Raw genomic sequence first — 24,270 nt, forward strand, 5'->3', positions numbered from 1 at the left:
GAATGGATACAACACCGACATAATGCTGGAGGAAGTCAACAGATTACCCCTTTTGCATCTGTTGGTCATTCCAATATGTCTATTAGAAACCAAATTGTTTCTGAAGTGAAGATTATTTAGGATGTCACAGCAACCACTTTACAAAGACCCCAAACAGAAGGAAGATAAATGGGCAATAACAATGTACTTGTGGTTTTCTTATTGTGACACAGGAGACAGACATTCAACCCATTGTGTCCATGTTGGCTCCCAGCAGTGCTATCCCATGGTCCATTCTGCTTCCACTGTGACCCTGCAACTTATTCCCCCTCTCAAATGCCCATCAAATCCCCTTTGATTTGTTTGCACTTACCTACACTAAAGGGACAATTAAAAGAAGCCAATTACCTACAGGCACATCTGAGACGTGGGAGCATCAGGTGGTCGCAGGGAGAACATCCAACTGCCAGACAGACAGAAACCATTTGGAACAAGGTGGCAAAAACTTAGAGCAAAGTCTTTTATGATGGTGTCAGGGATACCTGCTTCATACAAAAGTGAGTAAAAAAAAAGAATTCTGGAGCTCCTCCCTCCCCTATGTGCTGTAGCTAGGATCCCGTAGAAAGTTTATCACAGATTTAACTAATTCAGTTTGTTAATGAGAAGTTGCTCAACATTATAAAGCAACACCAGTGGGTGAAATCAAGGTAAAGAATATCTAACTGAATGATGGAATAGAAACAGCAGAAAACCATTCAGTCCATTGAGTCTACGTAAAAGCCACCTAAACCACTGAACAAGGATTTAAAACCAAATCAGGCAATGTGAACAAATTAAAATGCACTGGGAATAGCAATTCTCCAAATATCATTCAGAATTACTCCCGCTCTTAAATACAAGTGGGTTGTGTAATGGTCTGAGGGAGGGAGTTAAACTGCCTAGACTCTGAAGCAGTATTTGTATCAGCAGCTGGAATAAGGGGGCATATTTAACTTAAGTTAGAAGATGAGACCCAAGAAACCATCTTAGAAACAGAAAGACCTCTTTCACTTACTGAACCCATAGGCTACAGAAATCATGGGGCGGGTTTCTGCATGAAAGCATCACATTACATATTGATAGTTACTCGCTTGCATCAAGCAAGACTTAGAGTCCCTGGATTCCTCATGCTCTGCAGTATCTTGTGCTTAAGAACCAAGGACTTGATGGATCAGTAAAACATTATCACACACTCACACCCTTCCTGCCTTTGCTTTAGGTGATTTACTCAGAGCTGAGAGAGGGTGATTGTACATGCACTCTCTTTCCCCACGGAGTATCACGAGGTGGTAGGGTGTGGACATTCCAGAAGAACTGATGTCAGTGGTATATTTTAAACTCACAGGCTTGCTGGCCAGACCTTGGTTGCAGCAGTTGCCCCAAGAGCTCCCAAAGTTTAATATTTCTGCCCAGACACACTGAAACCGCATTTTGCATTTATAATGCTTTTTAACAGAGCAATAAATCAACCCATTGTACCTCACCAGAGAAATCATTGGACAAAATTGACACTTACTGACAAAAGGAACTCTCAAGACAAGTCACCTGGAACTTGATCAAAGAGCAAACAATAATCAAGAAAACTACAGATGCTAAAAATCTGAAATAAAAACAGAAACCAATGTGGCTCAGGAAGCACATCGGTTGATGGATGAACGAGACCAGGGTTGAGCAAGGATGCAGCCAATAGATCTCACGCCCTGCTTCATCTTGGTAATTCCACCAGACTGCAGTAAGTGCTAGTGAAAATGGTAATGTTAAGTCTTTCTTTTGGTGGGGGGTGCGGGGGGAGGAATTAAACCCTACCCAAACTTGTCACAATTTTATCATCAGTTAGCAGCATTTGTTTCTGTGGTCATAAGGAACAGGAGGAATGGGCCAAATGGCTCCACAAACATGTCTCACTGTTCAATACAATCATGGCTGAGCCTCAATCTCAACATCACATTCCTGCCAGTCCCATTCCTTCAATTCCGTGTCTGAAGTTCCACCCCTCTCTGCTTCAGAAGCACTGGGTGACTCCACAGCCTGTGGAAAAGAGAATCACAATTGTCAACAAGGCCATCTCCCCTCTACGCTCTCAGTCCAGATGAAGGGTCTCAACCTGAAACATTGATTGGCCATTTCCCACCACAGTGCTGCCTGATCCGCTGAGTTTCCCCCAGCAGCTCGTTTTATTTTAAGTTCCAGATTCCAGCATCTGCAGTCTCTTGTGTCTCCAAAGATATCTCAATCCTAAATAATGAACCTGTTATCCAAGAATTAAGCCCCTGACTTGTAGACTTTCTGGTCAGGCGAAAGCAAACTCTCTGTGTCCAACCTTAGAACAAGGGATGGGGAAAATGCAGGCTAAAAATATGAACTTGTACACTGCCAGTTTGCATAAAGCCACATACCATACAGGCACCTGTGTTACAACCCAAGCAACCACGTGGCAGTAAATGATTTCCTGTGATTCACCAAAGCTGTCTCTTGAGCATTGCCACTCTTCCCCAAATCTGGAGGTCATGGGTCCATGTCTTGATCCAGGACCTGACTACAATAATCCAGGGGACAGGAGATGGGAGTTAAAATTCCTGGACCAGTAGTTCAGAGAACTGCACTAAAGATCTGGAGAAGCAAGTTCAAATCAACAAATGGGGAAAGTAAATTCAGTTAATTAACTAAATCAGAGTTAAAGGGTCCTTTAATGGTTGCCAAGAGTGCACTTCCTACAAAAACCCATCGAGTACACAAACATCCTTTCGGGAAGAAAACCTGGTATTGATGTGACTGCAGACCTTCACTTTCCTTCTGAAATGGCCTATCAAGGCACTCAGTTCAAGGCAATTAGGGGTGAGCATTAAATGCCAGCCTCACCAATGACACCCACTTCATTGTGAAAGAACAATAAAAGGACCGATACCCTGGTGCAGTACTGGACAGCAGGAGGCATCATCATTCAGTAGGGACAAGTGCCTACCTTCTCAGTTCATGACCCCATCAGATGATCTGAAGAACAGGGGGACTTCCTCCCAACTCACCGGCCAATGGTTAACCCTCAATGTGCATCACCAGAACATGATCAACCAACTGCTCTGTTGGAACGTTAACCCACGATGCCTAATGGAAGAAACCAAGATGGCCACTGCACCAGTAAAAGCCAATATTAATTTCAAAACAAATGGATAGTGGGCACCAGACAGACCAGAAGAGCGGCAGCATGCAACTGGGTGAGCAGTAATGAAGGAAGGAGGGGATGGAGGGTAGTGGGGTGGCAGGAGATACAAAATTGCCTCAATGCCATTGACAACAGGAGGAGTTATTGCAAACAATTCAGTCTCAGCAATGGAGGAGAATTCCATCACATTGCAATCTGCATGAATCCGCTGCAATTTGTTTGCCAGAAAAATAGGGACACATCTACAATCTTCCAAGTTACAAGCACTTAATACAACTGTATGATGGGTCATTAGAAATGCCCACCTTCTTCACAACATGGCATTCTGCCCATTTTCCAGGCAAGAATACAGGCAGGGAGGGGGCAGCCATCTGTCTATCCCAGTTCCAAGTTTAATACTTAAAAAGATCATGTGGTAGTGGGAAGAGTGGGCAAAGGGGAGTAAGCATTGACATGGCAAAAAAAAATTAGTTTCCACATCTCAGGTAACTCCCAAGGCTGTGAGGTCTGGTCCCACAAAGAGCACAGCCAATCCGAAAGAATCCCAATGCCATCCTGTGCCTTTGTGGTGATCTGGATTGGTCCAGAAGGGTTTGATTTGAAATGTGCAGGAGCACACTAGTCTAATCTCATCCTTTATCAATCTGGCAGAGAGAACGGAATCTACAGCAACATCGGTGTGGTCTGCAGTGCAAAGATTCTCCAAAGCAAAAGGAGGCCCTTTAAAATGAATCTAAAGAACTGCAGGTTCTTTGGACAGAAGAACATTCACTACGATCACTGAGTACCATCTTTCAGTTCAGCATCAGCTACCGAACCCCATCACCGTACGTCTGATGATCCATTGGCTCGGTTCACATTCCACAATGAGTGCTCTTTGATTCAAACCATGAGTAGAGGTGCAAGGCTTTATATTATCTAAAAGGCACCAAGTTTTACGTGGGGAAGTGCTGCTAATTTACCACAGGGCTATAACTCTGGCTTTTTCGTCAGAGTTATACTCCTGTGGTAAATTAACAGCAGTAAACCTCTGCTGCTTTCTTAATAATTAGTGCACAATGAACCACACACAGCCAGGAGAATTATTAGTGGATTGAAACTTCCCTGTGAATTTGCAATGTGTTTAAAACAGCAGATACACATCCATTTCAATAAATGTGGCACAGCTCGACCAGTGTTCAGTAGCTCAGTGATCACTTCCTTATTGGGATTCCAAATTCTTAAATGTTAAGTTTTAGGGAAACATCTCAATAATTGCAAGAAAATCAGGTATATTTGTTAGTAGCAATGGGTATATTTGCTAATAATCAGTGTTCATGCTATGAAGCACTTAACATGGTTTATGGATTCCATTAGTGGTTCATTCAGCTTGAGCATCAATGCAACAGGTTTAGTGTCACTACAAAGCTGCGGTTATAATGCATAAGCAATGTGAATCTGACATTAGGGGCTAACACATGATCAAGGTCAAATTAGCTTGCCCTGGAGAAATGGCCTCACTCCTCTTCAGGAGCACACACTCATAAGCTTAGCAACAAAAAGCCAAAATTAGTTCTCCTTTGACTTGGGGCCTACACAGTAAACACACCATTAGATACTTCACTGTAAAAAAAAAAGTCACTTTCTCCCCTCTAACAGACTCTAGATCCATTATTTTTAATTTCAAGGCAAATGGAAGAAATCAGTCTAATTTAGCCTTCGGCAAAAATATTGTGCAATTTATTGAAACCAAGTTAGAAGTGTGTGTGAATACAACTGGAGAAGACAAACAAGACAAGGGGATGTACAGCAAATGGTTGTGTGCTGAGTAGCACAAGGGAACAAGTGAGTCTTGGTTCAAATGTCCATCGATCCCTGAAGGTAACAGAGCAGATAGATGAAGTGGTCAAGGTGAGGTGGTTACTTGCAGGATCCTGAAAGATTGGAAAGGGTATGGGCATTTCCTCTTGTTGGAAAATCTAGAACTAGAGGTCACCGTTTAAAAAGTGATTCCCCATTTAAGAAAGAAAAGGAAGCAAACTTTTTTCTCTCAGAGGGCCATGTGTCTTTGGCAATGGAAGCAGAACCTTTGAATATTTTTAAGGCACAAGAAGATAGATTTTTAGTAAGGAAGGGAATGAAAGATTACTGGGCGCAGGCAGGAATGTGGAGTTGAGGTTACAGACAGATGAGCCATAATCCCACTGAAAGGCAGAGCAGACCTGAAGGGCAAAAGTGGCCTACTCTTCCTCCTAATTCATTTGCACATTGCCTTCCTTGACCAAGGCACAGAATATGAGAACAGAGAGGTTGTGGTAGAACTGTGCAGTACACTAGTTAGAAAGAGTGAGACTACTGTGGACGGTTCTGATCACTACAGAAAGGTTGCAACAGCACCACAGAGGAATTGCAGAAAATTGCACAACTGCATAGCAGAAATGTGGAGGTTATTTAGGGACCACTTGCATGGGGTTCTGGAGAGGTTTGTCCCGCCAAGACAGGGAAAGGATGGTAGGGTGAAGGAACCATGGTTGACAAGAGAGGTGGAACATTTAGTCAAGAGAAAGAAGGAAACATACTTAAGATTTAGGAGCAAACAAAAAACAAAATCAGATAGAGCTCTTGAGAATTATAAGGTAGCCAGGAAGGAGCTTAAGAAGGAACTTAGGAGAGCTAGAAGGGGACATGAGAAGGCCTTGGTGAGTAGGATTAAGGAAAACCCCAAGGCATTCTACACATACGTAAAGAACAGGACGATGACTGGCGTGAGGGTAGGACCACTCAGGGATAAAGGGGGATACATATGCCTGGAGGCGGAGTAGGTAGGGAAGTCCCTAATGAATACTTTGCTTCAATGTTCACCAGGGAGAGGGACTTTGACAAATGTGAGGTCAGCATAGAAAAGGCTAATGTGCTGGAACATGTTGAGGTGAAGAAAGAGGTAACGTTAGGAGCTTCTGAAAAACATTAGGGTAGATAAGTCCCCGGGGTCGGATGGGATATTCCCCAGGTTACTACGGGAAGTGAGGGAAGAGATTGCTGGGGCGTTGACAATGATCTTTGCATTCTCCCTGGCCACAGGAGTGGTACCAGAGGATTGGAGGATGGCAACTGTTGTTCCCTTGTTCAAGAAAGGTAACAGGGATACTCCTGGGAATTATAGACCAGTGAGTCTTACGTCAGTGGTGGGCAAGCTATTGAAGAGAATTCTTAGGAACAGGATTTATGCGCATTTTGGAGAAGCATAGTCTTATTAGGGATAGTCAGCATGGCTTTGTGAGGGGCAAGTCATGCCTCATGCGCCTAATTGAGCTTTTTGAGGAGGTGACAAAACAAATTGATGAATGTAGAGCAGTGGATGTGGTGTATATGGCTTTTAGTAAGGCATTTGACAAGGCTCCCCATGGTAGGGTAATCCAGCAAGTCATGAGGCATGGGATCCATGGAAAATTGACTGTGTGGATTCAGAATTGAAGGCAGAGGGCGGTAGTAGATGGAGCGTATTCTGTCTGGAGGTCACTGCAGAGTTCGGCAGATGTGGCAGATGGAGTTCAATCTGGCAAAATGCAAAATGATACACTTTAGAAGAGTGAATTTGAAGGCAGAACACAAGATTAATGGCAGGATTCTTAGCAGTGTGGAGGAACAGAGGGATCTTGAGGTCCAAGTCCATAGATCCCTCAAAGCTGCCACGCAAGTTGATAGGATGATTAAGAAGGCGTATGGTGTGCTGGCCTTCATTAGTCGGGGGATTGAGTTCAGGAGCCACGAGGTAATGTTGCAGCTCTATAAAACCCTGGTTAGACCACACTTGGAGTATTGTGTTCGGTTCTGCTCGCCTCATTATAGGAATGATGTGGAAGCTTTAAAGAGGGTGCAAGAGGAGATTTGCCAGGATGCTGCCTGGATCAGGAAGCTTGTCATATGAGGAAAGGTTGAGGGAGGGAGGGCTATTCCCTTTGGACTGACAGAGGATGAAAGGTGACTTGATAGAGCTGTATAAGATTATCATAGGCAAAGATAGAGTGGACAGCCAGCACCTTTTCCCTAGGGCAGCAATGGCCAATACCAGAGGACATCCATTTAAGGTCAGAGGAGGAAAGTTTAGGGGAGATGTCAGAGGTAGGTGTTTTACACAGAGAGAGTGGTGGGTGCCTGGAACGCACTGCCTAGGGTGGCAGTAGAGTCTGATACAATCGGGATATTTAAAAGACTCTTAGATAGGCAGATGGATGTAAGAAAAATGGAGGGTTATGGGCTGTGTAGGAGGGAAGGGGTAGATTGATCGTGGAGCAGGTTTATATAGGTCGGCACAACATCGTGGGCCGAAGGGCCCGTACTGTGCTGTACTGTTCTATGTTCCATGTAAAAGTTCCAGTCAAGTCACCAGAGCTAAAGAACACTTGTTAGGAGGAGAGAATGGATTGGCTGGGTTGCTTATTGCAAAACAAAATGAGACGGAGAAGATTAAAAATTGATGCAAATAAGATTATGGCAGGCCCATTCATCAAGGCAAGCAGGAAAGATTTATTTTCCTTGACAGATAGGTCTGTAACTCAGGACATATGTATAAAGGTAACTGATGGAAAAATCAGTCAAACTCCAAAGTCAAAGTCGAGTTTCATTGTCATGAAAAACTTACTTGCGGCAGCATCACAGGCACACAGCATCATATAAGCGGTATTCACAAGAAAAACATAAATTAAACAATTTTTACAAGAAAAAAATAATTAAAACAAAAAAAAAGTCCATTTTAGTGCAAAATGATTAGAGTGGTCACAGTGTTGCTAAACTGTTGTGGTGATTAGTACAGTGCTGAGGAAAGATTTGTTTTTTCTCCACACAGAGAGTGGGACCAGAAAGCCTGGTGGAGGTAAAAACCTTCAACACATTAAACAAAAGGCCTGAAGTGCCACAACCAACAGGGCAACGGGCAGTCAGCTAAAAAAAGGGATTAGGTGATTGGCACTTTTTTGCTTATCATTCCTAGTAATTAGGCAACACTAGAGAACAAGCACATATCCAGAATAATCTGCAATTCCTTTGCAAGGATATTTCTGCAATCTCTCACAATGCAAGTACATCAACAACCAGACACAATAGCAGAAGGCACTGCCATTTACTCCTTCAGGTTCAAGAGCCATATAACCCTGATCAGATGCACGATAATACCTACTGCTTGATAATCAACAAAATTATCTTCCTGGACAACTAAGCAATGCACTTTGAAAGATTAATAATTTAGTTAGTGATAAACTAATCTGCAAATGCAGGAATAGATGCCAGGATTACCCCATAAACAAAGCAATAAAATAACCAGCCAAAGATTCACATCCATTGCTGCAAGAAAGCTGTATTTATATTGGATCTTATCACAGTTTATCCAAAGTGCTTCAAGTTTTGACCAATTGCCGTTGCAATGAAGCCACCACAATGTAGGCAAACATAACGGAAAATCTGCTAATAACAAGCCACAAGAAACAGCAAATGAACAGCTAATCCAAGTGATGTTGATTGAGAGAGGAAATCAACGGGACACTGGGAGAGATGAGTTTTCCCTTAAGCAGAGCCAATTGGATCATTTACACCTACCTGGCAGTGTGGGCTTTTATTTAATGGCTCTTCTAAAACAAACAATTGGTAGCTTTTGATCCCTCACAATATTCAATGGATGAATCAAGCCTTTCCTAAACATTTTCCAAGTCAGTCACCTGTGGACACCACTGCTATAGTCACACAATGTGCTCAGACACCTCCTTTCCATGGACTCTGTCTACACTTCTCACTGCCTCAGAAAAGCAGCCAGCATAATCAAAGACCCCACCCACCCCAGTCATTTCTCTTTCCCCCCCCCCCCCCCCAAGCACTCCCAACTTTCATCGGGCAGAAGATACAAAGGCCTGAAAACATACACCACCAAGTTCAAGGACAGCTTCAATCCCACTGTTCTAAAATTCTTAAACAGACCTCTTGTATGCTAAGGATTAACTCTTGACCTCACAATCTACCTCACCATGGGTCTTGCACCTTATTGTCTACCTGCAATGCACTCTCTCTGTAACTGTAACACTATATTCTGCATTCTGTTATTGCTTTTCCCTTGTACTACTCCAAAGTACTTATGTTTTGAAATGATCTGTATGGATGTCACACAAAACAAAAGCTTTTCACTGTATCTCGGTATATGTGACAATAATAAACCAATACCAATCAGACCTCCAATTCATGGAATACATCAAGCTTAAAAATAGAAATGTTACTGCCTTTCCCACCAAAGACAAAAATAGGATATCTTTATTAGTCACATGTACATCAAAACACAGTGAAAAGTATCTTTTGCATAGAGTGTTCTGGGAGCAGCCCGCAAGTGTCGCCACACTTCCAGCGCCAACATAGCAAGCCCCCAACTTCCTAACCCGTACGTCTTTTGGAATGTGGGAGGAAACCGGAGCACCCGGAGCAAATCCACGCAGACATGGGGAGAACGTACAAACTCCTTACAGACAGCAGTCAGAATTGAACCCGGGTCGCTGGTGGTGTAATAGCATTATGCTAACGTGCCTGCTCCATAAAGTTTCCTGCACAAGACACCCATCATACAGCACCAGTTTCTTGCTTTGCAATAAGTGCCGTGTTTCTTCTCCATTTACCCCGTTGACCTGTCTATATGTAATCCTGGTTTAAGTAGCAGGAAGCTTGAAAGAAATGGTGGAAAAACAAAACTGCAGATAGTGATTATTTTTCTCTGCATATAGAATAAAACAATAGAATATTCACTGTACATACCTTCACATAAACAAAATCCAAATCCATCTCTTGGAGCCCTCAGTACCTGACCAACTGTTGCATTGGAACTACTTGCATCTGTGCATTTAGCCGCCGTATCTCATATGCAGACTGCAGCATCCCCACAAATAACTCCGAACATTCACTTGTGAAATACTGAAGTACACAAAAGCCCCGCCCCACTGTAAACATACAGGAAATCATGAAATGTCACAGGCCTAATGTGACTAGGTGAATGAAGTCTTTTATGTATTTTTTGTTGCATAGCCCTGGGACAACATTCCCATCATCCCTTTCAGCACAAGAGGCAGACTGTTTGCAGAGAAGTGATTTATTTGTCTTTGTGCCGATCTGACAACAATAAAAGGATTATACTCTGCAGAAAACAATCATTTTTGCTCTTTTGATGGTGCTTAGGATACAGCTCAAACCTCAAACTTGCACAATCCTTTCAGTGCTTCAATGTAAAAAGGGAGAATTACACAAGCCGCTCAGCCTGGTAGCAGGCCACAGAATCTTGCCTGCCACTTACGTCATTTCCCAACGGATGGGCTCAGCTGGTATGCACACAAGTGACCCTGAAATAACAGTAATTCTCCAAGAATCAAAGTCTACACAGATAAATAATCCCCCTCTCCCTGCTGCACAACAATTAGGTGAATTTATTGCCGAGGTATTAGACACATCTTACTGGTTAATTCAAAATGATTCTTCACATTTTTAAAATACTCATTTTCAAAGCATTTCTAGTGCAGAAATTGTCTTGTCAGCTTATGGAGGAGAAACGTATTGACCAAGCTCCTGTATGGTATCACAAGAGACACACAGGAGCCTTAGAAAAAATGTGCAAACCACTACATGTCAACTATATTCTACAAAGCTTGACTGAAAAGGATTGATTAACCCATTTGTTAAGGAGGTTTGAAATATTGTCTGAAGTCTCCAAACCACAAAATGGCTGGAATTGAATAAATTTCTGAAGACTTTACTTTTAAAAAAACTTCCCGTTTCATGGTGAGGATTTTGTTTTTAAGTACACATCTAAACAACGCAGGAAATTCAACTCTTACTTTTTAATGATAGGCATTGTGAATATCCTGTCCAGGATTTAGTTGAAACCTGATTGGCTAAAGACCAATGGTTACTGATGCAGCGATGATCCAGCTGTCTTTGACTGATTGTTACCTCTCCTCATTCGTGAGCACCAACTCCCTGACTTTCTTTAGGCTTCAAGGGTCATTGTCAACCTCTGGTACATCGTGTCTAACTGATACTCACCTGCAATCCAAGCTGACAGATGTGACAGACATCACAGCTAAGCCAGTTAAGGTCATCACTTTATGTCCATTCAGGTTTATGTCATTGAGAGCACATCAGTATTGTGATCAGGAGCTGGAATTACAGGCAAATTCCAAAGTCCAGAGTTATTGTTTCTTATTCTAGTACTTCTCAACTCCATTAACGAAATGGATGCCAACCAATATGGCAGATTTGTGGCAACATGGCTGGATTTGCTTACATAGGCCCTACCATTGATTGATTTTCATTATTACTTAGCAACCAGCAGTTTAACAGACATTCTGGAAAAAAAAGACAACAGAAGCATCAATGCAAAAGCAGAAAATCTAAATTCATCTTTTCAATACACTTCAGATATTGTTCCAAAGCTATAACCCAGGAAGTTCTTTAGTTTAAAGATGTGTCCAGCACATCTCAGAATCACAGAACAGTTACAGCATGAACATGGAACAGTATAGCACTGGACAGGCCATTCGGCCCACTATGTGCCAATCTTGACACCAATTTATACTAAATGTCCTCCTCCTGTGTATCATCCATATCCCTCCACATTCGCTTCACATTGACATCTATCTAAAAGCCTCCAACTCAAAACTGCCTGTTTCCACTACTACTCCTAGTAACCCATTCCAGGAGCCTACCGCTCTCTACATAAAAAAGCCTGCCCCTCACTTTGCCTTTAAACTCCACCCCCCAACCTTAAAAGCATGTCCTCTGGTGTTTGACATTTCTACCCAAGGGAAAAGCTTCTGATCGTCTACCTCATCTATGCTTCTCATAATTTTAAAAACCTCCCTCAGGTCTCCCCTCAGCCTCCAATGCTCTAAGTAGAGCAACCCAAGTTTGTCCAACCTTTCCTTATAGCTCATACCCTCTTATCTAGGCACCATCCTGGTAAACCTCTTCTGCACCCTCTCCAAGGTCTCCACATCCTTCCTATAATGGGGCGACCAGAACTGCACACAATACTCCAAGTGCGGTCTGACTAAAGGTTTGTGTACCTGCAGCATGACTTCCTTACTCTTATACTCAACATCCCTAACAATGAAGGCAAGCATTCCATACACCTTCTTTACCACCTTATCCACTTGCGTAGCCACTTTCAGTGAACTATGGACCTGGACCCCAAGATCCCTCTGTACCTCAATGCTGTTAAGGGACCTACCATTAACTGTATACTTTCTCCTTTCATTTGACCTCCCAAAGTGCAACACCTCATACTTGCCCAGATTAAACTCCATCTGCCACTTCTTTGCCCGTATCTGTAACTGATCTATAGCCCACTGTATTCTTTGATAGTCCTTTACACTGTCTACAACTCCACCAATCTTGGTATCATCCACAAACTTGCTAATCCACCCATCTACATTTTCATCCAAATCATTGACATACGTCACAAACAACAGAGGTCCCAGCACCAATTCTCACAGCATACCACTGGTCACAGACCTCCAGCCAGAATAACAGCCTTCCACCCCTACTCTCTGTCTTCTATGGGCAAACCAGCTCAGAATCCAAACTTGCAATTCACCCTGGATCCCATGCATCTTTATCTTCTGAATCAACCTACCAAGAGGGACCTTACCAAATGCCTTACTAAAGTCCATGTAGATAACATCCACTGCCTTACCCTCATCAAGCATCTTTGTCACCTCCTCAAAAACCTCAATCAAGTTTGTAAGGCATGACCTGCCCCGCACAAAGCCATGCTGACTGTCCCTAAGCAGACCATGCCTTTCCAAGCGCACACATGTCCTACCCTTCAGTATCCTCACCAATAGCTTCCCTACCATTGACGTGAGGCTCACTGGCCTATAGTTACCTGGATTATCCCCATTTTCCCTCTTGAACAAAGGCAGAACATTAGCTACTCTCCAGTCCTCTGAGACCTCACCTCTTGCTAGTGAGGACACAAAGATCTTTGTCAAAGCCCCAGCAATCTCCTCACTTGCTTCTTTCAATATTCTGGGATATATGCTAACAGGCTTATCCACTTATGTTTTTCAGAAGACCCAGCACTATCTCAAAATGTCCCAGCACATTAGCATGCCCCACTCTGTTTTCACTATCCTCCAAATCCTTCTCATCCATAAATTCTGAAGCAAAGTGATTCCAAGCACAAATTCCCTCCTTTTTCCTTGAGTGGACCTACCCTCTCCTTAGTTATCCTTTTCTTCTTAATGTTAGTATAAAATGCCTTGGGATTCTCCTTGATCCTGCTCACCAAGGACATTTCATGGCCCCTTTTGGCCTTCCTAATCACCTACTTGAGCACTTTCCCGCTATCTTTATATTCCACAAGGGACCAGCCTGATTTTAGCTTCCTAATCCTTACACGTTTCCTTTTCCTTCCAGACTAAATTTCAGACCTATCAGGTCATCCAAGGTCCCCTGACCTTACCATCCTTGTCCTTACCCCTCACCGGAATATGCCAATCCTGAACTCTGATCAGCTGGTCTTTAAACAACTCCCACGTCAGACATGGACTTGTCTGACAGCAGCTGCTCCCAACGCTCCTTAGCTCCCGTCTTATCCTGTCGTAATTTGCCCTAACCAATTTAGTACCTTCTCGCAAGATCCAATTTTATCTTCACTCATAATTATCTTAAAATATAATGAGTTGTGGTCACTACTCCCAAAATGTTCACCTGTCACCTGGCCTGGCTCATTTCCCAAAAGTAGATCCAGTATGTTCTCTCCACATACTGTTTCAAGAACCCCTCCTGGATGCACTGAAGAAATCCCACCCTGTCTAAGCTTCTTGTAGTAAGGAAGTTCCAATCAATACTGGGGAAGTTGAAGTCCCCCACTATGACATCCCTGTTGTTTCTGCACCTTTCCATAATCCGTCTCCATATCTGTTCCTCCACCTCTCAGTGGCTACTGGGAGGCCTGTGGTATTACCCCAAGAGTCTAATTGCACCTGTCCTATTTCTGAGCTCCACCCAAATTGCCTCTGTGAATGAGCCCTCCGACATGTCCTCTCTGAGTATTGCTGTGACATTCTCCCTTATCAGGAGCGTAACCCCTCCACCTCTTTTACCCCCCTCTTTATCATGTCTACAACAACGAAACCCAGGAAGGTTGATCTGCCAGCCCTGTCCCTCACGCAACCAGGTCTCTGTAATGAAAGAAGGCAATTCAGCCCATCGAATCAATACCAGTTATATGCAAGAGCAATCCAGCTAGTTCTACCTGCCTGCCCTCTCCCTTTGGCCCTGCAAATTCTTTCCCTTCAGGTACTTAGCTAGATCCCATTTGAATAAAACAAATGAATCTTCCTCTACAACCAGCGCAATCTGAACTCTGGTCACTTGCAGTGTAAAAGAGACACTTCTTACTTCAATTTTCACACATGTCCCCTGCTTCAAGTCCCTCTCATTCCATGGGAAAAACTTCTCTAAACACTGTCTATACCCTTTGATCAGATACCCTTGTGACCACTTCCTATCCAAGGAGAACAACCCAAGTTATCTAGTCTCTCCGGTAGTCCATCATCTCTGGCAGCATTTTGGCAAATCTCTTCTGCATCCACTCCAATCTTCACACCCTTCGTAATATGTGGCACTCAGACTGGGACACAATACTCCAATGCACAATGCCTCTTTTTATAAAGACCAGGTTCCTATGTGCTTTAAACTAATTTCTCAACCCCCTCTGCCACTTTCAACTAACTATGCATGAGATCTCTGTTACCCCTTTTAGAGCCATGCTCTCCAATTCATATTGCTTCTTTTCACACTTCCAACTAAACTATAAAGCTTTATATATTTCTCAGCAGTAAATTTTATCTTCCACCCATTCTACCAGCCAGTTCATATCTCACTGAAATCTCTTACTAACCTCTTTACAGTTCTTTAAGCCTCCAAGTTTTGTGACATCTGCAAATTTGGAAGTTGTGCCCTGTACACCCAGGTCCAAATCCCTTTCAAAGTTCAGTTCAGATCCTTGAAATCAAACAACTCATTCATAAATATCCAGAGAGATAGATACAGATAAATAAATCAATCTGGAAGTCACTGAACTAAGAACCTTAGGCAGCAATTCTTTTATAATAAAACAGAGTATGCCAAAAGCCATAACAATTCTGCCAATGAATTAGTGGATAAGTACACTTATCGATGAAGTTAGAGCATAGAAATAGGGGCATTAGAATTGGGCCACAAATTCCTGATAACTTTTCAGCATCTTCATTCAGTGGAGCAAGTCTGTGTGCTTGGAAAGGACACGAGTGAGCTTGTGAGCTTTGTTGTGATGTTACTGATATTTTGATATCAGTGTATTGAATATCATGTTTTGAGGTACAGAATAGTTAAAAAAAAATCTGAAAAGCAAAACCTGGAGACCTTAATATTAATGCAAAACGTTTTACCAGATCTGTAGGTTCCTGCCTGCTGTTCTTCAGCATGCAGCTCTTGTCCTGATACTAAACAACAGTATTACCACAACAATGATATTTGTATGTAATAAAACTCAGGAAGACCAGGCAGAAGATGACAAAACAAGAACCACCTCAACTTCACTTTCTAATGGAAACAAAACACTAATAACAGGACTCAAATCCAAACAAAGAAAGCTCCCAACCTATTGGCTCACTTACATCTCCAAAAGGTGGCCAGTCAGTTACACACTTGCAGCAGCGCAGCAGTTATGCAAAAAGTGCAGGGATCAATCACAGGTAAAGTAGGTCATTGAAAAAAAAGTACAATTGAGGACAATATTACTTCAGCCCCAGTTTCTTTTACTAAGTACTGTTTGTCAGAACAGGTTATGGTGAAATTTCAGGAAAGCAAATGAGTACCAGGAACATATCATTAAATTGAGAACTCTACTCTTTGGGCTCTCATCTTCCCAGAGCACCACACTGCCTCTTGCAAGATCAACCATTAAACAGGCTCTTCATTAAGACACCCCAAAGCATTCAGGTGCTAATCATTTTACTAATTTCTAAGACCAACAATTTGTATTTTCATGGAAAGTGACCAGAATTGTGAGAGAGATTCCCAAAATATTTTTTTTAGAAAAGGAAATTCCAGCTACCACAAACAAGAAGCTAGAGTTTGAAATGTTTGGATACCATAAATCAGGGGTGCTGTAAATTCTAAATTACCAAAAGTTCTCCTGGAGAAGGAATTATACAGGATCAGGAACAACAGATAAACACACAAGCTATAGATGCTTATTCATCTAACTGAATTTTACTCGAACCAAGTTTAAGAGCCAAGCATTCAAAGTGACTCAAGTCTGACCAGCTACCTCCCTGTTGTTAACCGATAATCTACCATAAATTAACTCAATGAGCTCAAGAGGGCTCAGTCAGATGAGGAGTTAGGAAACTGCCATGAATCAGGATCCTTATGATGGTGTAAATTACTGGGACAGAGTCAATGGGTATTTAAACTCACTGCATTTGTCCCATGCTATCCTCGTGCTCGTAGCAATGTTTCATCCTAGCATGAACTCAGTTATAAAACTGGAAGATGATCCATTTAGAGGGCAGAAATGCAAGGATTTGCTCAGAAAGGTTAACTTAATACCTGCAAGGCCTCAAAATAAAACTAAGAGCCCTTGTTCACAAGAACTCGGCACATTGATCCATTGAGTAGGTTCACAGCTCAAGTAATTCTGAGCCGAGTTTCCTGTTCATAACGGTAGTGCTGGGCGGAACAGCACCAGCTCAGCAGGGGAAAAAAAAAGGATCAGCTTTTTATCTCAGTTACTGCCCAGACATTCTGAAAGCACAATTATAAATTACACCATTAGCCAGACGAATTAAAACAGAAAATGCTGCAAATGCTCGGCAGGTCAGCGAGCTTCTGCAAAGAAAGAAACAGAGTTAACATTTCTGCTCGGTGATCTTTCACGAACGCTGATGAAAGGTCATTGACATTAAACATGAATTCTGTTTCCCTGTCCACAGCTGCTGCCTGACCTGTTGAATGTTTCCAGCAGTAACACACAAAGCACTGGAGGAATTCAGAGGGTCAGGCAGCATCTACGGAGGGAAGTGGACAGTTAACGTTTTGGGTCCAGATCCTTCACCTGGGCTACCAGAGTGTTTCCAGCACTTTGCTTTTATTTGAAAGAAGTAATTTACTATTAGATTGGCTGCAATACCGTGCAGTTGAATTGCCCGCCAACACATTACCATCCTTCATTCATTCATTAAGACCATCAGCAGGGTAAATGTACTTATACAAATAACCAAACTGGTGCAATAAAGAAAAGTGCATCCAATAAGCTTTGCCTCTTATTCCTTAGTTTGGTTGTTGCTCTATCGATTGACTGAAAGTTCAGCAGGAACTCTGCAATTCCTACCATACTCATCACTCGTTACGAAAGTGGCCATATATTTAACTGTCATTTTTATTACTTAAATGCGTGCATAATCTAGAAGTAATGGATATTCAAATCAAGGAAAATTATCAATAAAGTCCTACCTATAAACAGCCATGCTAAAATTATTCTTTTTAAGAATTAGCAGGATTAGGTGATCCTATCCATTGAGCCTGTTCCACCATTCATCAAAATCATTTTCCTGCATTATTCCCATACACCTTGATTCCCTTAATATCGAAGAATCTATTGATCTCTATTTGGAATGAACCTCCAGAGCCATCAGGGGTAGAAAATTCTAAAGATTCGCCACTATGTGTGAGTGAAGAAAAATTCTCCTTGTCCCAGTCCTAAACAACCTACCCCTTATTCTGAGACCATGACCCCTGGTTTTAGACTCATCAGGCAGAGGGAACATCCTCCCTGCATCCAGCCTCGAGGAATTCTGTAAATTGCACCTTCAAGAGAATACAGACCAAGACAATTCAATCTCTCAGTGGCAAACCTGCCACCCCAGAAATCAGTTTGGCGAATCTTGACTGAATTCCTTCCAAAGAAAGAGCACATTTTCTATGCAAGGAGAACAAAACTCCACATACTATCCTGGGTGCCATCTCACCAAGGCCCTATATAATGGCAGTGAAACATCTTTACTCCTGCACTCAATTCCTCTCGTAATAAAGGCCAATATCCCACTTACCATCCTAATTGCTTTCTGCATCCATGATAGCATTTACTAAGTTGCGCACAGGGATATTTAGTTCCCTTTCAACATCATTCCCTGCCAACATTTAAAAAGTACACTGCTATGCTGCTGTGGATGACTTCAAATTTTTCCACATACTGCGTTCCATCTTCCACATTCTTGCCCACTCATTTAGCTTGTCTGTATCTCCTCAAAGCCCCTTTTCATCCTTCTCCCCATACACAATCTGACCTAGTTTCACATCAAATTTAGGAATATGATATTTGGTCCCCTTAGCCAAACCAATGATACAGACTGAATAGTTGGGACCCAAGCACTAACCTTGCAATACTCTACTGGTCACAGCCTGCAAAGCTGAGAAAGACCCATTTATTCCCACTCTTTCTGTCTGCCAAACCAATTCTCAATCCAGCACATTATATTATCCCCAATCCACATGCTCTAACTTTGTTATCCAACCTGCTGCATGGGGCCTTATCAAAAGCCTTCTAAAAATCTAAACACACCACATCAACTGGTTCAATTTCTCCCTTCTGCCAATCACATCCTCAAATGACCCCAGTAAATTACTCAAACATGATATTCCTTTCATAAATCCAGGCCGACCCTGCTCAATCCTATTATTGTTTTCTGTTATTACATCTTTCATTATAGATTCCAGCATTTCTCCATCTGTTGATGTTCGGCTAAAGGTCACTAATTCCGTTTTCACTCTCCCTCTTTAATAATGCTGTCACATCTCTCCAATCCACAGGAACAATTCAACAATGTGTGGAATTCTGAAGGTTGATGACCAATGTGAGCAAGGAATTTCATTGCACCCTGGTGTATTTGACAATAAACTAATCTGAATCTGAAGCAATGCTTCCACAATCAGAGTCAACTCTTGGACATTGATCATCAGATACTTGGGTCTCATTGTTAGAGAGGTTGGTGAATCTGAAAGACAATGTCCTGTTCCTAATTCTAATTTCATTCACTTCTTCATTCTTGCTAGATCCTTGGCTCTCTAGTATTTCTGGCAGGCCTTCATGTCTTTTAATGTGAAGACAGACACAAAGTATTTGTTTCATTCCTTTGCCATTTCCTTATTCCCCTATCTGTCTGTAAGGGACCCACATGTCTCCTCAGTATTTTCATGGAACATAGAACAGTACAACACAGAACAGACCCATCGGCCGACAATGTTGAGCCGACATAGCTAATCCCTCCAACCTACAGAATGCCCATATCCCTCCATTTTCCTCTCATTCATGTGCCCATCCAAGCCCTGCCAATGAATTTGCCTCCACCACCCTATCAGGCAACGCATTCCAGGCATCCACCACTGAGTAAAAATCTTACCCCTCACATCTCTTCTGAACCTACTCCCTCTCACCTTAAATGCATGCCCTCTGGTACTGGATCACTCAATAATGGGGAAAAAATATTGCTTGTCCACCCTATCTATGCCCCTCATAATTTTATACACTTCCAACAGATCACCCCTCAGCCTCTGCCACTCCAGAGAAAAGAGCCCAAGTTTGTCCAGCCTCTCCTGATAGCACATGCCCTCTAATCCAGGCAGTATCCTAGTAAACCTCCTCTGCACCCTCTCTAAAGCCTCGACATCCTTCCTATAGTGAGGTTCCTTTTACATGCCAATGCTCTCCTGGCCTGTTTCTGTGTTTCTCATCAGTCAACTCCCATATTCTACCTTCTCCTTTCTTTATCAATTTCTATTCTATTTTGGAATAAAATTACTTAAATATAATGTGGTTTCTCACATCCGTTTCAGAACTTCCCAAAGCGTTTAACAGCCAATGAAGTGTTTGAATGGTGTAGTGGCCATTGTAGTTCTGTATGTGTCATGGCACCACTGGCTCTGACCCAACTATCTATAGGTTGCATGGAACTAAAATGACTTTACCCTTATTTATTGAATCCTGATGCACATTACCTGAGCTCAAACATAAAAGAACCTCTTGAATGCCTTGCTGATATTAAACACAAAGAAAGGTCATTGCCCCTCAGCGTTAACTGCCTCTCTCTCCAAAGATACTGTGAGTGTTTCCAGCATTTTCCATTTCTATTCCAAATTTCCAGTATCTTTTTTTTCTTTTGTTTAAACACTACCAATGTATTGAAAGGTATCCAGTAATACGATAAATCGATCAACAATCAGATGAAGAAATATTTACAATGATTTAAACGTGATACGCTTGGTTGCTGTCAGAATGGAAGGGGGGGGGGTTGCATTTAATAATGTAGGAAACTAAATTGCAAACGTTCCTGTGAGCTGGACTGAAATCAGTCGCCTCCCATCCTGAATCAGTGGTCAATTGATAGCCTTGTGCCCGGCTGTACTTTCAAAACGGCCCGTCAAGCGGCTGAAAATTGGCTTTAAAGGAGAGGTAATTGAGGGGGTGGTTGGGGAAGCTTCCTTTTGGGTTAACAGCTGTGAGGTTGGTGGGTGGCCTCCGAACTGCACGGCCCTGTTTTTTTTTGGAGGGAGCGGGGGTGGCGAACTGCTCCACTTTAATGGGGAAAGCTCCATGCACATTGTACAATAAATTGCACCTGGCTTCCCCCCTTCCCTCCTCTCTACTGCCCCACACATTGCTAATGAAACACAAGCACACATCCTGAAATCAGGCTGCTGCAGTGACGCGCAGAGCTGAGATCCTCCAACTATTGTTCTCCTGTGCTGCACATTCTGGCCCGATTGCCCGTGTTCCGCATCAGAGCTGCAGTCAAACGACATGCAGAAATTCATCGCCCACCGCAGTGCTCCAGAGGGGGGTATGGAATCTCATATAACTCCGTGCAATGCAACATCAGCCCTTACCTTGGTGAAGAGCTCGGATGCTGCCATTCTCCTGCGCTGCGTCTCCGAGGCTCCAGCGCCGTCTCCGGAAGCCCCCGTAACCCGGCAGGGAAAGGGAGCGTCGGCTGCGGTAACAACTCTACGGGCTGGGCTGCAAATAAACGGCGCTCACTCCACCCCGAATTGTCAGCCCAAGGTACCAATCTCCATGTTACCTGTCTCAGTACTCTGCTACCCGCCAATGCATTCTGGGTGTAAGGGAGACGGGCATGGAGATGCTTTCGTACACACACACAAAAAAATCTGTGCTCAGCGAGCCTTTCGCCGGCAGCACCAAATCACCCAAGTGTCAAGAGCTGGCTGGTGAGAGAGCGCCACCGCAAGGAACACGCAGATCCCAGAAAACAGGAGCACTCCGGGTCCCAGGCGTTACACGGGATCAGTCAGCGTAAAACAATTAGATTCACTCTCTGGTGGGTGACCAATAAGGGGGGGAAAAATCCACACTCAAGCTGACCCCAGCCAAAAAAAACGTCTAGGGCATGGATAAATCCCACAGTCCCCTCCGCCCACTGCTACCTCTCACCATGTCATGATGTGGTTAAAGTTCTGATCTGTTTGAAATTTGTTTGGTAACTTTTATTGGTTAAAAGGACATCCCTCTTGCACAGACGCAACTTGTAAAATATACAATGGGGAAGAGCATGAGAACATAACAAAATAGTGCTTCATCAGCATTTGGCTTCTGGTTTTCCTAAATTTAATTGAGAACTGATGGTTTTTGTCACATGGGAAATAATCATTCACCCGCCCACTCTCCCCACAATTCATAAACCCAAACTGAACGTGAGTTTGGGAGCATCCTCATCTAAAAATCATTTTGCTTCCCTCCAATGTGTCATTATGACATTTATCAAATCCTTTTCAATAGCAAGATGAACAAATCAATAGCAAAATTTGCTGCCACTTTACTGATCAGGACTGTTATAAGCTGACCTGGTGAATTGTTTTGCAAAATTAATTTACCAAACAGCAGCAAGAGGTAATTATATTCAAACATTCAACTGCAACTTGCAATTAAGCAGTTGCATCAGATTGTTTTGTGTCAGGTGGCCAGGTGAATTTCCCTTAAGGTTTAACCCTAATGCAAGCCAGCTTCTACTCCATACTTAACTGAAATTTATGTTGCTCAAAGTAAGGCCCAACATGTTTAGTTGGGTCTTTATGTTTGAATCATGTTGCAATTACTCATAGAGTCATACAGCATGAAAGCAGGCCATTTGATCCACCACATCCACGTCGACCAGTATACCAAGGGACTTAAAGGGGAAACAACATGGAAGTCATTATCTGAAATACACTACCTTCCAATATGGGATGAAACTTTTCAAAGGGGAATTAGATAAATCGAACATAGAATATTACAGCACTTTACAGGCCTTTCGGCCCACAATGTTGTGCCGACATTTTATCCTACTCTATCTAACCCTTACCTCCCACATAGCCCTCCATTCTTCTATCACTCATCTGTCTCTGCACAACAGCATGCTGCAATCTTTCACTATTTAAATAATAATCTGATCTACTATTTTTCCTTCCAAAGTGGATGACCTTGCATTTACCAACATTGACCTCCACCTGCCAGACCCTCGCCCACTCACTCAACCTATCTATATCTCTCTGTATAGACAACTGTATGGCCTATAGACAACTCCCACCAGTTTTTTTCCCTTTACTATTCCTAAGGGCAGGCACAGTAGTGTAGCGGTTAGTGTAATGCTATTACAGCACCAGGGACCCGGGTTCAATTCCAGCCACCATCTGTAAGGAGTTTGTACATTCTCCCCATGACTGTGTGGGTTTCCTCCGTGTGATCCGGTTTCCTCCCACATTCCAAAGACATATGGGTTAGGAAGTTGTGGGCATGCTATGTTGGCACTGGAAGAGTGGCGACACTTGCAGGCTGCCCCCAGAACGCAAAAGATACATTTCACTGTGTGTTTTGATGTACATGTGACTAATAAAAATACCTTGTCCATCTAAGAGTCTCTTAAACGTCCCTAATGTATCTGCCCCCACAACCTCTGCTGGCAGTGCATTCCATGCACCCACCACTCCCTGTGTAAAAAACTTACCTCTGATATCCCCCTTATACCTTCCTCTAATCACTTTAAAATTATGCCCCCTTGTGTTAGCCATTGTCACCCTGGGAAAAAGTCTCTGACTGTCCACTCGATCTATGCCTCTTATCATCTTGTACACCTCTATCACTCACCTCTCATCCTCCTTCTCTTCAAAGAGAAAAGCCCCAGCTCACTCAACCTATCTTCATAAGACATGCTCTCCAATCCAGGCAATATCCTGGTCAATCTCCTCTGCACCCTCTCTAAAGCTTCCACATCCTTCCTATAATGAGGCGACCAGAACTGAACACAATACTCCAAGTGTGGTCTAACTAGAGTTCTATAGTGCTGCAACATCACCTTGCAGCTCTTGATCTCAATACCCCGACTAATGAAGGCCAACACTTGGAAAGTACTTGGAAATACTTGGAAAAGGCAAATACTTAGAAAAAGAATCTAAGATGAGAAAATACTGGGGAGAAATCTAAATTGAATAGCATGTTCACAGTCTGAGTGATTTCCTGTTATCTATGGTTTAGTGAAAGGTGATATCAACCAGAAATAAATAATTTGGACTAATTCCTATTTGTCAGCTGATGTTGAAACCATGGCCTATCTGTAGTTAAATAGCAAAACATTTTTGTTATTTTTCATTTTCAGAATCTGGGTGTCACTGGAAAGATCAACATTTAATGTCAGTCCCTAATTGCCCTTGAACTGAGTGGCTTTTAAGAGTCAATCATGTTGGTGGATCTGGAATCACATCTAGGCCAAATGGTAAAGATGGCAGATTTCAATCCCCCATCCCTACCACCGCCATCCCAAAGGACACTAATGAATTGGATGGGTCATTACAACTCAGGTCGTGTTGCTGTCATCAATCTAATTCATAGGGTAATACAGCATGGAAACATGCCCTTCAGCCCAACTGATCCATGCTGACCAAGATGCCCATCTAAGCTCATCCCATTGGCCTGAGTTTGGCCCATATCCCTCTAAACCTTTCCTATCTATGTACCTGTCCAAGAGTCTTTTGAATCTTGTTATTGTACCTGC

At 42.7% G+C, this 24,270-nt stretch overlaps 1 protein-coding gene across 5 annotated transcripts in view; it reads right to left on the minus strand.

Moving 5' to 3' along the window:
* myo5aa (myosin VAa) overlaps positions 1 to 21,612 on the minus strand; it is a 182,811-nt gene extending 161,199 nt beyond the window's left edge. Inside the window, exon 1 of one of the 5 annotated variants that reach the window (XM_052040306.1) lies at positions 21,113 to 21,612. In XM_052040306.1, coding sequence (XP_051896266.1) covers positions 21,113 to 21,139 — 27 coding nt within the window. In that variant the 5' untranslated portion in view covers positions 21,140 to 21,612. Of the gene's footprint in view, positions 1 to 9,943; positions 10,059 to 21,112 lie in introns of those variants that run through there. The other 4 variants (XM_052040302.1, XM_052040305.1, XM_052040304.1 and 1 more) reach the window with 4 other exon arrangements.
* Between the last annotated feature and the right edge of the window lie 2,658 nt (positions 21,613 to 24,270).

The sequence above is a fragment of the Pristis pectinata genome, chromosome 28 (genome assembly GCF_009764475.1).
Source record: "Pristis pectinata isolate sPriPec2 chromosome 28, sPriPec2.1.pri, whole genome shotgun sequence".
Lineage (NCBI taxonomy): Eukaryota > Metazoa > Chordata > Chondrichthyes > Rhinopristiformes > Pristidae > Pristis > Pristis pectinata.